We start from the raw sequence: 14,913 nt of genomic DNA, 5'->3' as shown, positions 1-14,913 counted from the left end.
AATTCATTGACTGCAAAATTAATAATGTAAAGTGATAAAACTTTGTAAATATTCTGATTACACGAAAAATTGTTTCACACAAACTATTTAAAAACAACAAATTTTAAAAAAAGTTATTTTATTCATGTAAAATGGTTAGATACAGAAGTGCATTTCACAGATGACATATGACTGAGCAGAACTTTTTCTTTTTCTTACTCTTGCTTGTTTTTATCCATTCATTTAATGCAGCTTATACAACTACTTAAATTTATATTGAATAGAAAAGGATGAATGAAAAAAATCACATAAAAGACTGATTCAAATTATTTCTTGTATGGGCTTTGCATAGAAAAACTGGTACCTTCAACTTCCATTTTTTCATAAATCCATCTACGATTTCCACGACATTTATGCCCACATTTAGGTGAAGAACATTTTAAGCAAAGAAAGAAACATCCATCGCAACTTACACGCATGCAATCGCATAGATTAAGCCCTGTTTCCTTATGTACACCTTGAGAATCAAACTTTGCTCCTCGTTCATCTACTTTCTTAGGCCTGAAAAATATGAATATAATAAACATATACAAGTCTATATCGAAAGGGAATTCTGTTTGATAGTCAGAACATTTTTGCCTTAGAACTATTTAAGTCATTTTATTTTTAATTAAGAAAATTGAAAGAAATACCAGGAACCAAAAAACAAAAAGAATTGTATGCTAATAATAATTTCAGTATCTTAAAATTTTATTTGAAGTAACGCTTTCAGAAGAAATTACTAAAACTATTTTGGGAAAGACTCATAATTTTAAATTACTTTCAAATAACATTTGAGCTAGCACCTCACTCGTGAACTTTCTTGAAACAACAGCATGATGCTTCCTGAGCCATTAAAGCATGTTTAATTGATATCAGATCCGAAGCAAAAGCGAAAAGCTACCATAAAGTTAACAAATTGAAGACAATGAAGAATGAAACAATTGCTCAGATTCTGTAATTAAAGTACAACATTAACAGTATAAAAGGTACACTTTTCTTTAATGTTTGAGCTTTTTCAGATTTTATATTATGAAAGCATTTAAATTTTACTGCCCTAGTAGGAAAAATTTATGGAAGCTTTAACTTTTGATGACAATAGACACTAATACATCATGATACAAGTAGTAATAGTAACTACATCTCCTACAAAAATAAATAAAAAGACAATATATTTATAATGTTTAAGCTTCTCCAAGATGTGTCATCAATGACCTGTGGTTAATATACAAGTACCCTGCATCTTAATAAAAATGTAATGTAATTAATTTTGCTTTATTAGTGATTATTTTTATTCAGTTATATAATTTTTACATATGAAAGTTTTAGAAATAAAATTTAAATGAATGCACAATGGGACTTGCTTGAATTTGTGTTTCATCTAAAAATCAAGGCTTAAAATGTTTCATTCAGATTTTAAAAAGATATTGATGTAATAGATATGTCAACCTATTTTCACTACAAGCCCTTACATATTAATTGTGGTATACTGACTGGCAAACTTTTGGCTTATCTGCATGCTCCTGGTACACTTTAGACTTAACCGCATGTCATTAACAAAGTAAACAGACTTATATATTACATATTATGTATTACATTAGACTTGCATATTTAGAGATAAATCACTGACATGTAGTTAATACACAAGGAAAAAATGTATTAGTAGGAAATTAAGTGGAAGAACTAGAAAGTAATTATTTGAAAGGAATACATTTTATTTATTGACAAAAAAAAAGCTTTAATTAAGATAAAAATGACATTTTATTTTATAACATAAAGATAATTATGTATTCATCGCATGCTAGTGATGAAATGTACATTCACAAGCATCAATTGCAATCAACGGCAGAATGTGACATGGACCAAGTATTAAGGTAATCAACTTTAGCAGATGGCATTGTGCCTTTAGTTGGTTCATTTCTGCACAACTTCATTCTCTCAAGAGATGGACGTTACAGTAAAAATACTGGCAAATTGGTAGAACAGTCTACATTATTTACTTATATTAGATTACTACATTATTTACATTATAAATCTTTATTTACTACTTTAAAAAACTTTTATATACTATAAACTATATACTTACATTAAAATTTAAAACTCATTTAATATAACTCCTTATCAATAGTTTATATTTACTGCCTAACAATAACTAAAGATGTTGTTCATTATTCATACAGGCAGCTGTAAATTCTATCAATTTCCATAAAATGATGCATGTTTACATACAGGCAATTTTTAGAACAAAATAATAGAACATCAGTGTTAAAATAACATGCTTAATACTGTTTATGGCATTGAATTCAACATATAAAAATAAAAACTGCTTAAATTAAAAAAAATATTATGCCATACTTTTAAAATGGATTAAAAAGTATAAAATAAATTCTCTTAGCTCCATACAGATTGTCCTGAAAATCTGTGACAGTAAATTTTAAAATTCATAAATATAGAACTAGAATAAATTATTTTATATTTTTGAGTATGTTTTAAAGATGTGAAGAAAAAAAAAAAAAAAAAAAGAGAGAGAGAGAGAGAATGAGAGAAAGTGTGTGAATAACACTCATGTGGAAGTAAAAATAAAATAACAATGCTTCTTCTACTGGTAAAAATTAGAATAAAGAGAAGTAAGCAACAATTCATCATTACCTGAAATAGTATATTAAATAAAAGTTTCTATTTACACTAAGAAAAATATGGTCTTTCTTAATCCCTATAATTTTCCAAGACAAATTCTTACGATATGGGAAAAACATATTGGCAACATATCTCGTGCTATGTAGCTTAAAAGTCATGCAAAATTAAGAACTTAGGTGAAATAAAGCACAAAACAACATTCTTATAATCATGATATAAAACATTTGATTATTACTTAACAAAAAGCATTAAAAAGCTTTTTTTTTCCCTCGCCAATTTATATAACTGAGCATCAATTTCTGCAGATTTTTTTCACTCAACCGTTTCATTCACTCCCCCCTTTTTTAGCGACAATTTAATATACAAAGCTATTTTACATTTGTTGGATTCTCCCCCCTCCCTTCAGACTTTTTTCTGCTTTACTAAAGCATCATATATGCTAATTTTGTACACTTTAGACAGTCACTTGACATCAAAACATTTAAGTCATTTTCATAAAATTTTATGCTATGATGCACAGTTCTTAATCCAATTAAAGAATTTATTTGTAGAGTTTCAACAGGCATGACCTTGCTGATACTAAATCCATTTCCAAAGTCGCATTGCCATGTGACAATACAAGTTATATACATGAATTTTTTGCAACTTCCCAAAAATCGGGAAAATTCTTTGCACTTCAAAATCTTAAAATAGAAATCATCTATATAAATTTCTTTTTTAACTTAATCAAGCTGTTTTTTGTATTCATTTTTTTTAGTTGTTTTCCAGAAAATTTCAAATTGGATACTTGCATATTCTGAACTTGCAATGAAAATTTGTGGTTTGGAATTAAGAAGAAAATCAACCATTTACTTTTCACATAAGACTGCAGTATTTTTCAATTTACGGGGATTTAAACAGAATACCGGCTTTCAAAATAAAATTTTTGGACACTCATTCAAATACTTTTTTGAATTATTCTCCACAAATATAAAATACTCTGCTAAAAAAAGTGTCTTTCTTCAATTTCAGTAGCTCTACTAGTATTCAAATAGCTGTAGTCAGTATTCCAATACCGGAAATTAGACTGGCCTATGTACAAGAAAAAAGTAGAAAAAGAACGACATAACACAAATGATTTAGTTTAGTCTTTTAGATCTATGGTAACAATCTTTTATTCCTGATATGTTTACATGGATCAGTAATTTTTAGATGAGAAAAGCTATGGAATGAAAAATAACCTGTACTTCCAATAGTTTATAAGTAAAATTTTTAAATTCCCTGTTTTATACACGATTTTTAAATCCCCTGTGTTTTCTTGGTGAATGGCAACCTGTTTATCAATTTTTATCTGAACAACCATTTTCCACTTTTTAATTTTGCATGCAATTTTACAACTGACTTCAAATTAACTCTTCTTAATGAGCTACACCCAAAGACAAAAACACTACATAACATAACAAAACAAACTAATCTTTCATTATCATCCAGACTTGAGCTGTATTTACAGACTTAAGTGTCTACCACATTGAATAGCTGGTTTAAAATCGACTGCAAAATTTGTGACAAACAGGCAAACAAGAAAGTGAATAAATTAGTAAAAACGATTAATGAATTTTTCTGGATATATACTTAAAATTCTATTTTTTCTCCATTCAGTTAGAGCACTAGTAAAAACTTTTGGCAGTTTTTAAATAATTTCTAATTTTAAAAACCTTTTCAATTAATTACCTTTTACACACAACAATACTTTTAATATTTACTCATTCTTTCAAAGTATATTTCTTCCCTGTTGAGTTGATTTTAATAGGTTATTGCAATTCATTTCATATTTTATTACACTTCATTTATGATTTCCATTTCTGAAATCTTGTTAATTAAAGTTATTTCTTTCAACTCTTAAGACTATTATTAGCTTTGTCTTAATATATTCCAAGTTTTTAATCTTTATTTGTATATTTTTTCCTCATTTGGTCCCCCCCCCCAATCACTGTATTATTCATAAATTTTTATTTATGAAGCATCATAACACAGCAAAATTGTTTTTTTTAAATAACTGGTTGAAAATTATTAATCTTTTAATCAATAGAATATTGAATGATGGTGGTTAAAGGAGAGCCCGCTTCCTGAGAAGCTATCTCCTGTAGTGGCTAGAGGTGGTAGTAGAGTAACATGGCTTTACATGAATGCCATTGATTTTCTATGGTCCTTGGTGTTAAGTGGTTGAAGAAGAAATGAGGATAAGTCCTCCGAGAAAAAAGTCACATGGCAGGTGAGGGAGAGTGGGTGCGATGTCTCAGCCAATAGCAAAGCAGATGGTCAAGGGAGTAGGAGAGGGTGAAGCATGGAGCATTTTGGTCTGGAGAGGGTCCGGAAGCAGATAAACTATTGTACCTGGGAGACCAATCAGAAAGCTGGATTATTGTTGAGGGATGTCTTTGCTTTTGGAGGGACTTAGCCGATCAGCGCATTTAGGATAACCAACTGTTTCTCTTCCTTATTGTTTGTTTTCCTTGCCAGTTTAACTGCTTCCATTAATTTGGGGAATTCCTGTAGTATTTCTCTAAGTTCCTTGATGATTTGCATGGTTTCTTGTAGTGAGGGGATTTCTTCATTAACCGTTAAAGTGGGCTCCGTGTTCTGTTTGCTAGGTGGGGAGATGGGTTTTGGGGTCTTGTTTTCTTTGATTTTTCTTCGTCATTTCTGCGTAGGAGGTTCTTCCGTTAATGGTTGTCAGTTTGGGAAATTTGGAACATCCTTTCCAGGCAGCTATGTGACCAGTTTCCTTACAGTTGATGCAAACTGGGTCTTGGATTTTCTCCTTAATGCTGCAGTCTCTGGTTGCGTGCGTACCACCACATCTGATACATTTCGGTGTCATTCTGCAATTCCTGGCCGCATGGTGGAAGCCTTCACAATTGTAGCACATGGTAGCAGTGTTTTTTCTTCTGTAGTTTTCAATTTTAATTCTAAGATGGAGAGATTTTTCATTGAATATATTTTGGGCATTACCAGACTTCTTGATTTCTAGGAGGAATATTGGATACAGGGTTCGCATCTTAAAGTTTCTTAGCTGAGATATTCTATTGATCTTGTAGTTTCTTTCTTCTAACTCTTTGACGATTTCATCCTTTTCGGCATTTAGGGGGAGTCCTTTTAGTATTACTTTAATTGGTCTTTCTTCAAAATTTTCTGCGAGAACAAATTCTTCCTCCTTTTCTGCTAATAATTCAATAATTTTACTTCTTGGCTCTTCAGTTGCTGGTTGTATAGCGATCATATTCCTGATGAGCCTGTTTACTGTTTGGGGGAATTTTCTATGGATTTCTTGCAGTGTGATGTTGTAATTACTTAATAGTTTAAGAGTTATGGTTGCTGGTGTAAATTTGATTTTTTCTTGGGTATCCTGGATTTGGCTCAGTACCTCAAATCTGTTTGAAGTGTCCATACTTTCTTGTTTTTCTTCAGTTTTTCGTATTTTAGCAGCTTTTCTAGGATTTACTGCTTGAAAATTTTCATTACTCTTGTTGTTTATTTCATGTGTATTGTCGATATCCATGGGCTGTTTTTCGTTTTCCTGAGTATGTTTTTCACAGTTCCTGATGGGGCAAGGGCCCAGTTTCCCTAAATCTCCTTCAATACTATTGATTTCGGTTTGAATTTCTTGTAATTTGGATTTATCATCAAGATATTGGGTTGTGTGCTCTAGATTATTTCGTCTCATCTGCTCTAAGGTGTTGATGAAGGTTAATGCAATGGAATTAAGTCTTTTGCATCTGGCCTGTAGAATTTCGATATGTGTGCAAAGGTTCTTATCCCCTTCATGTACTCTGCAGCCTCTCCTGATGCAGGGTTTTGCTTTCTTTAACTTTTCCTCTAGAAGAGAAACTTGATCTCTATGTTCCTTTTCCCACTCTAATTCAGAAGCATTTTTACTAGTTTGAGCTTCATAATACTTTACTTTATCCCTGTAGTGTTCCAGCCATCTGCTCGTACTTCGTAGAAATTCGCAGTGATTTTTAATTTCCTGCATATGTTCAGAAGTCCCAAAGAAACTTCCTGGATAAACACTTCTACCACTATCCTTGCTCACGCAACTGCTCAAATCATCTGAGTGATGATCAATAGAATATTATTTTTTCTGTGATTTTGTATATTCAAAGTTTTATCTTAGAATATCAATAAATTTGTATTTTTCATAAAAAATCTATTTAAAGAAACAGCTTATGAGGCTTTAGTAAATAGTATACGTTTATTGTTACTGATTGGCCAATTAGCTCAAACACATGTGAAAAAAAAAGCCTTTTTTTAGGGAACGAGATGATGGTGTCCTCAAATGAAGACCCATCTAGAGCATCAGCTCTGTGCAAGAAAATATTTCAAAATAATTGCGTAAATTCCTGCTTCAATCCTTGCGTGACAAATACAACAATTGAGCATTTTATTTTATAGACACTTTTATTCGTGTTCTCAGCAATTTGAAGCATTTAAAATATAAAATATTTACAGGAAAAATTCTAAACTAAATCTTAAAAATATAAATAAATAAAAAAAGATGTGTTAAAATTTAATACAAATAATTTAATTCAACTAAGAATAAAATTTATCTAATTAAAATGCTAAAAATAAATATTTACAATTAAATTTTATTAATTCTTACTTTCATTGATTCATAAAGAGGAAAAATCAAATAAAAAGTAAAAGTAAAAATAACATACGATTTGGCACGAAATTTCTCAAAGCATGTGGAAGTGCATTTTCGTCAAACATATCATGGGAAATTACTGTTCTGCACTTTGTTCGTGTTTCATGCACATTTTTTTTTTATATTGCACAGTAATTATTTTCAAAGGGGACAATTGATGGGTTCATGTTGGATATATTTTTTTTTAAACTTTTGCTGTACAAAAGAAAAAAATAAAGCAGAACATGAGGGTGAAAAATATGTAACAGTTGAGGAAAAAAAGGCAAATGCGAAACTTTTCTGGCTTCATACAAGGGGATAAAGTTAAAGGGTTTGCTTTTCCAGAATCTGAAGAAAAATAAACAAAACTGCCGCTGAATACAGAATCAATATCACATCATTTTCAGAGAGAGAGGCAAATGAAGAAACAGATAATCCTAGATATGTGGTGTCTTCAAATGAGGACAATTGTGAATCAGCCAATCTGGTTCATTCTCAAATTAAAGAAAAAACAAAATTATGATTTGAAGCCTCATGGATATTGTTAAAAAAAAAATAATGTTGATAAAATTTCATTTTTTAAAGCTGTAAAAAAAATTCTGAAATTTGAGGCCAAAAAAAAAAAAAAAAAAAAAAGAGGGGGGGGGGAGAGGAGGTATTTTTTAAAATTGATAACTTAAAAAGAAATGAAAATTGCTCATGCTGCTATCTCTTTTTCTAAATGGAGATTAAATACTATTTTTCTAGCAAATTTTGGGATTTTTAAAGCCAATAGTTTTTTAAATACAAAATTTTATAATTGGTGTTGTCTTTTGCGATCACTGCTCCTGAAACGGTTAAAAAAAAAAAGGATCTTATGTTGTCTCGGAGCAGCTGCTCCATGTGAGTGTACCTTTAATAAACAAAAATATCTTAGATGTCATGTGTATTGAAACCAGTTGTTAATCACCTAAAAAAATTACCAAAGATAACAGGTTGTTTAAGATTATGGTTAGCCAATGGTATGAGGATTATCTACAGCAGGGGTGATAACTCTTAATTTTTTTTTTTAATTCATATGAAGCACAAAATTCAAGAGAATTTTGAATAATTAAGAATTTTAATGCAATACATATATTAAAATTCATTTTATCAAGATTTCATAGTTTATTTTTGAATCAGTTTTTAGTTTGAATATTTCAAGGCTAAAGTTCAAAACATCAACATTTTCTGTTTTTAAGATAACTAATAAATAATTTTAGTTTTTGATTTCTTAGTCAATAACTTCTCCTCAGCCAAAATTATATTTCAATTAAAATACAAATTATTTATCAATTTCATCAAAGCAATTAAAACTGCTGTTTTACAATATGGAGTAGAAATTAAATCTATTAAACTTAATGAAAAAAATTAAAAATATATCTCTCGATACATAATCAGTTCATGCATCAAATGCACGTCTTTTTGGAATAGCATTTATTTTCTTCTAAAACTGACCTTCAAGATTTCTAATAAATATATTCATCATGAACATATTTATTCTAATAATTTTAATAAAAATTAAATTAGGACAATTACTGTCAAAACTCTGAAAATAAATCTTCAAAATTAATTTAAATGTTATGATTATCTATTTGTTCCAGACAGAATTATACTAATTTCTTGTGGTGAACTTAGCTGTCATCTTAACAATGACAAGGAAACAAAATTTTAATAAAGAAGCATTCAATTTTCATTTTTAGAGATTGCAACTGAAACAGCCTGCAATGTCAAATTTAATGAAGTAATCTTGGATTTAAAAACATTCTTATTTAACGATTATAATGAAGTCTAGCCATACAAAATTCTAAAAAGTTAAGAGAGCTTTAGTAAAAAAAAAAATTCTAGATTTTAGAGGGGGGGGGGAGATTGGAATTCTGATTAAATTCAGAACACAAACACTCCTGGTGCTCAAAATTCACCAGGAGTATGATGATTGTCCAAAAGTTGGACGATGGCAAGATGTTAATACAAAAGTAACTACAAAAATATGTATTATCTATTTTAGACAATGGACATTATTAAGATTCTTTCATATACATTTTTTCTTAGTGTAAACATTACTTGCTTCATATATGATCTATCAAATAAAATATCTACTTTTATATCAATACATAAAATATATAAATAAACAGATTTACAAACTTTTTAGCCTCATGTTCACTTGAATCAGGAACATCCCGAGATTTTTCTTCATTTCTCGTGCTTCTACATTGTTTCTGAAATATCAAATGAAATAAATTGATGAAATAGTAAAATTATTTATTTTGCAACTTTCGAGGAATTACTGATCTTAAATATTACTACTCAAAATGACAAACAACCATAGAATATTTTATGAGAAGAAAACAATATAAAAACTAATTATTGCAGGGAAGAGCTGGGAGAAATAAGACAACGGGACAATAGCATTTATATTTAAATAAAAGATTAGAGTACATTTCTAATTTCTTTATTAGAAAGTGCAAATATAGCCCCTTGCTTGATCGTAAATCGTATGCTAACTATATTCGTGTTTAAAACACAAAATATTTTTATACCTCAATAGTAAATGAGAATTCTTATTTTTTCAATGATTTTTCTAAAATCTTATTATTTGTAAAATAAAAATATTTTAAATGCATAATAAACTCAAAGACATAGTATCTATAAACAAACAGTCAAATTAAGTATAAATTTATCGTGCTTTATGCGATATGCATTTTAAATGAAAATTGTGCAGTAGGAGAAATAGGATAACATCAATGAGAGAAGACTGGGACATGCTTGATTACATTATCTTAATAACTAAATATACTAATGAAACTAACTAAATATACTTTTTTTTTCTTTCTTTGGTACGTATGAAACAAGTGCTTTATATTTCTGAAAACCAAAGATAGAAGTACCCACAATTTTATGTTTTCTGGGCAAAAATTCTGTGGGAATTTCTTTTTTATTTTTCTTTACAGTTCCGATGAAAGTAATTTTCTTCTCTAATAAGTAATCAACAAGTGGGAAAACTAGTGTACCAGTTGTCAGTGGTAAGATTTTTATTAGAGTTTTCAATGGGCATTACTAGATGCTTGACAATGTCTAATGATTTATTCTCAACTGTGAAAGGTCCAGGCAGTTGTTTTCCCGATAAAAATTTCCATATAGCTACAATAAAATGTTTTAGCATCACATAATACGAATATTTTGATGCCATATTTAGCAGGCTTGTTCGGAATGTATTGAATCCAAGAGCAACGTCCTCTGAAAGGATGTAACATCTCATCAATTGTTACAAATTCACTTGTATTGTAAGATTTCAAGCAATTTTGAACAAATGAATCCCAAATGCGGATGGCAGCTAATTTGTCTGATTTTCTCCTTTCAGCTCTAGTATGTATATCATCGAACCGAATACAGCGAAGTAAAAACAAAAACCACTTATAACTCATAGCTGCTCTCAGTATTTGATTTCCAGTTCCATCAGAAGCCCAGAGCTGCTCAACATTTGTATATTGGCTTTTCATTGTGCTTATAAAATAAAGCAATCCCATCAAAGCCATAAATTCACTTCTACACATTTGTTTACAGTTACGTTTTTGATAATATTTAGCTTCTACTCCTTGTATATATTTATTTGTGCAATAAATTACTTCATCAATCATACTCAGATCAATCAATTTCAGAAAAGCGTCAATTTCGGAAGCAGTTCCTTTTGCATATGCAATTGGTCCTGGCAGTTTCTTTATAAAATTATTGTTCTTGGTTTTTGAGGTTTTTACGATTTCTTCTTTTTTCTCATTTTGTGATTTTATCCTTTCCCGTATAACAATTTTCATCACTATTATTTTCAGTAATTTCGTCATCTGATGCAGTTATTTCAGAGTCACTGCTGTGATTTTCCTGTTCTAAATTTTCGTTACTCAAATATGCGTCATATTCAGGAAATTGCAGATTATCTTCAATATCTTCAGTATCAGAATCTTCATTCAAAATTTTCATTACGTAATCCATTTCTTTGTGATCTTTAAAATATTGTTTTCGTTTAGACATTATTTTACCTCAAATCCCATTCAAAATACTAACAATTTCACTTAGAAAGATTCTGTCGAAAAAGAATTTCACAAGCAGGAGCGCGTTGCATAAAGTACAACACCGCAGATGTTCACAGCTAAAAATGACAGAGTGCAGCTGATTGCACAATCAGAAATGCAAATAACTTTCAGGAAATGTGAAGGAAGATTCAATAAACGAATACACATGGTGATTAATGCCCTCTATTGCCAGAATTATGTTTTAAAGAAAAAACAAACCAACTGTTGTACTTTTTACAACGGCGCGCCTGGCAGAAGGTTAAATATTTGGCACACTTTTCTTGTACATTTCCACCAACTTTGCTTCATTAGCTTCGCAATTGTTAATATCATTACTCGTACTTTTTTACTCTCGCTTTTTTTACCAGCTGATATTTTTGATACTGTTAATTACATTATTAGTTCTGATTGTTGAATATTTATTCAATTCATCATTTCTATTCACTTCTAAAATGCCTGAAAAAGTATTATCACTGACTACGCTATAGGTACCTTCAAGACTAGTGAAAACAACAAAAAGTGCAGCACGCAGAAACATATTAAATGTTTATTCTTGACTACGAGAAGAAATTCCTCAAGATTTTATCAATCAAATCGTCGATAAAGTTTCACATCTTACAGGTGTTTCGCAAAGAACAGTTTTTCGTTTGAAAAAAGAAATTAAGGCACCCAGTCCTTTAAGTACCCCTGGAAAGAAGCGACCAGGCTCAGTAGGTAAACATCCAAGTCTTGTAAAAGATGATGATTTTACATTATCCTGTATTTCACGAAAAATCCATTCATTTTTTTTGTAGAAATGAGATTCCAACATTAGATAAAATTTTAAAAGATGTGAACGATAATACAAATATCTTCTCGAAAAACATTAGCCGAACTACGCTTTACAGAATATTGAAAAACAAAACGAAATGAAACAAATTTAATGATTTATTAAAATAATGTATCAAGAATATTGAAAAAAATAAGGAAAATAAGGAAAAAAATTAATTCTCCGATTTAAAATGGTAATATAATGAAGTTAATAAATATTTACTATTTGGCGAAAAATTTGCGAGAAAGTTTCGCCAGCGATCAGCATTTCTAGTAACTTTATACTTTAAAGTAACCCAGTTCCTCTCATAACGACTGTGATTCGGCATGCCTAGAATATACACTACTGCCAAGCGAGGGTGAAACAGAGAATAGCTCCTGTAGAATTTATGCTTTAAATTAAAGTGGAAAGGACTACGCTGCAATTAATATAATAATATTTTTTACTGAAACAAAGCATTTTTTTTATAATATGATTACTGAAAACCGAGTCACTGAGCATTTAAACCTTACAGACACTAAAGAATTTCTTAATTTATTTAAAATCTCAAGAATTTGTCAACAAAATTTTCTCAGATTCATCACGAGCATGATTGATTAATTAGCAGATAGATTAACTAACAATGTTTAATCTTAAATGCATCAAACACTAAGAAAATAAACAGAATTGTTTAAAATAATTGTTCGAAAACAGGTTTAAAAAAACTACTTAAAAAACTATGTACTTAAAACTATAAGCATATACAAAAAATATATAACTAACATAAATAAAATTTAATTACAAGAGCATACAACTAACCTAAAAATAATTTAAATTGAATTCGCATCTGTTGATAATAGTTGTCAACAATCAGATACAATGCACATGCGTGAATTTTCAACGCTAGTTACGGTAACACAAATGCGTGAATTTTCTACTCCAGCTGGGATAACGCTATGCAGATTAGAAATTTTTAATTTCCCTTATTCTGTTTTATTTTAATTCAAAAGTACTTAATGAATCTGAAAGATCGATTAATTAACAATGTTTAATTTTAAATGCATCAAACATTAAGAAAATAAATATAATCGTTTGAAATAATCGGCCGAAAACTCTTAAGCCTAGCCTCATTACTGTTGGGAAAAAAACTGAAGCCTTACTCATTTGGAGGTGGGCAAATGAAGATTTTTTGGCAGGAAAGTTAGTTTTTAATTAATAATTAAAGTTCTGATTAAAAATCCTGAAAAAGGACACCAGGTGCACATTCCCGACCTCCAAGGTATACATGTACCAAATTTGGTAGCTGTAGACAAACGGTCTGGCATGTACAGCACCAACACACACAGATTGAGCTTTATTATAAGTATAGATATAAGTCAGAATACATTACTATGTTATACAACACAGACATATGTATATATTTTAAATAATGTAAAGCAATAATGTACAACAATAAAAAAGTTGAGCTTCCATTAATCAAAATTAAATGAAACCATTAAATGAAATTCCAATCTTTTTCAAAAATTTACTTAAGACTACCAGTGTCTCATTCTATATCATTTCACATAAAAAATATTTTCTAGCTAAAATCATATTTCCACTTAATTTCAGCAAAGGGAAATTCAACTATAAATATAATGATGTAATAAGTAATATAATAAATATTAAGTACTATATACTTGAGTATAAAAAAAATTAAGCTAAGTTATGAAAATTATTTATTAAAACTTTTGTCACTCTAAATTAAAAAGAATTTATAATTTCATCTTTTTTCATACAAAAAGGCCACATATATATATATATATATATATATATATATATATATATATATATATATATATATATATATATATATATATATAAAGCATATAGAAAGAGGAAAATATATTAAATAATTACATATTGCAATTAATGGAAATATTTATTAAAGAAAATAAAAGTTTTTATAGATGTGACAGCACTAATGAAGATTTCAAAATTACCTATTTGTTCGGTTAGTCTAAAACTATAAATCGTTGAATGAAAAGAACCTCCCGCAAATAAGAGATATGGGACAAAAAAAATGTTATAATTTTTAACTGTACAATAAAAGCTAGTTGTTTGTATTTTGCTGTTAATGCATTTTTTGAAATAAATTAAAGAATATACTATTTGATTTTAATAAACTGCCCTCTTGGTAAAATAAACTAAAGAAGTAAAAAAAAAAAAAAAAAATGAAATCTGTTCCACTCCTCCCAACACTCTTCTACTGTTAAAAATATATAATAAATAAGAAAGAAGATGAAGAGTTTTGAGTAATTGTTTTACATAGAACTAATAAAAAAGTAATTTTACCGGGCAGCATGATAACCTTTATATTGTAAAGGTATACTTACCATATACCTTTAGCAAATAAATATAAATGCTCTTTGTTACAATTAACTTAATATCCGTTAAATGCTATTTAATACATTTTTATATTAATTCCGCACTCACCCGCTCGGCTTCTGTTATGCGTTCTCTCAACGTCCTATTTCCATAAAAAGATGCCATATCTATCAATTCTCACAGAAAAATTAAAATACCGTTAAATTTTTTTAAAAAAAAGACTATTTAGGTCTACCTCAATCGTTTTATTTCAATCAAACATTCAAGCGACGCTAAAGAAAACACTTACTTCAATATGGCTCAATAAAAAACGATACTCTAAACAAAATCACTTCACTTCACGATTTATTAAG

The 14,913-nt window shown here is 29.2% G+C and overlaps 1 protein-coding gene across 1 annotated transcript; it reads right to left on the bottom strand.

The window, feature by feature from the left end:
• Positions 1-121: 121 nt before the first annotated feature.
• On the bottom strand, positions 122-14,876 carry LOC129967605 (ARL14 effector protein-like). The gene is made up of 3 exons (XM_056081897.1): positions 14,669-14,876; positions 9,482-9,555; positions 122-540 (listed from the first exon to the last, which is right to left on the bottom strand). The coding sequence occupies exons 1-3, from the start codon at positions 14,723-14,725 to the stop codon at positions 306-308; spliced, it is 366 nt and encodes a 121-aa protein (XP_055937872.1). The 5' UTR covers positions 14,726-14,876; the 3' UTR covers positions 122-305.
• Between the last annotated feature and the right edge of the window lie 37 nt (positions 14,877-14,913).

This window comes from Argiope bruennichi, chromosome 1 (genome assembly GCF_947563725.1).
Source record: "Argiope bruennichi chromosome 1, qqArgBrue1.1, whole genome shotgun sequence".
In the NCBI taxonomy this organism is placed as follows: Eukaryota; Metazoa; Arthropoda; class Arachnida; order Araneae; family Araneidae; genus Argiope; species Argiope bruennichi.
This window is presented reverse-complemented; position numbering and strand designations above follow the sequence as displayed.

Coding starts and splice junctions, on each gene's coding strand:
- LOC129967605 (XM_056081897.1), bottom strand. CDS start 14,725: ATGGCATCTTTTTATGGAAATAGGACGTTGAGAGAACGCATAACAGAA. Junction 9,556..14,668: donor GCATAACAGAAGCCGAGCGG/GTGAGTGCGGAA, acceptor TTGATATTTCAG/AAACAATGTAGAAGCACGAG. Junction 541..9,481: donor AGTGAACATGAGGCTAAAAA/GTTTGTAAATCT, acceptor CATATTTTTCAG/GCCTAAGAAAGTAGATGAAC.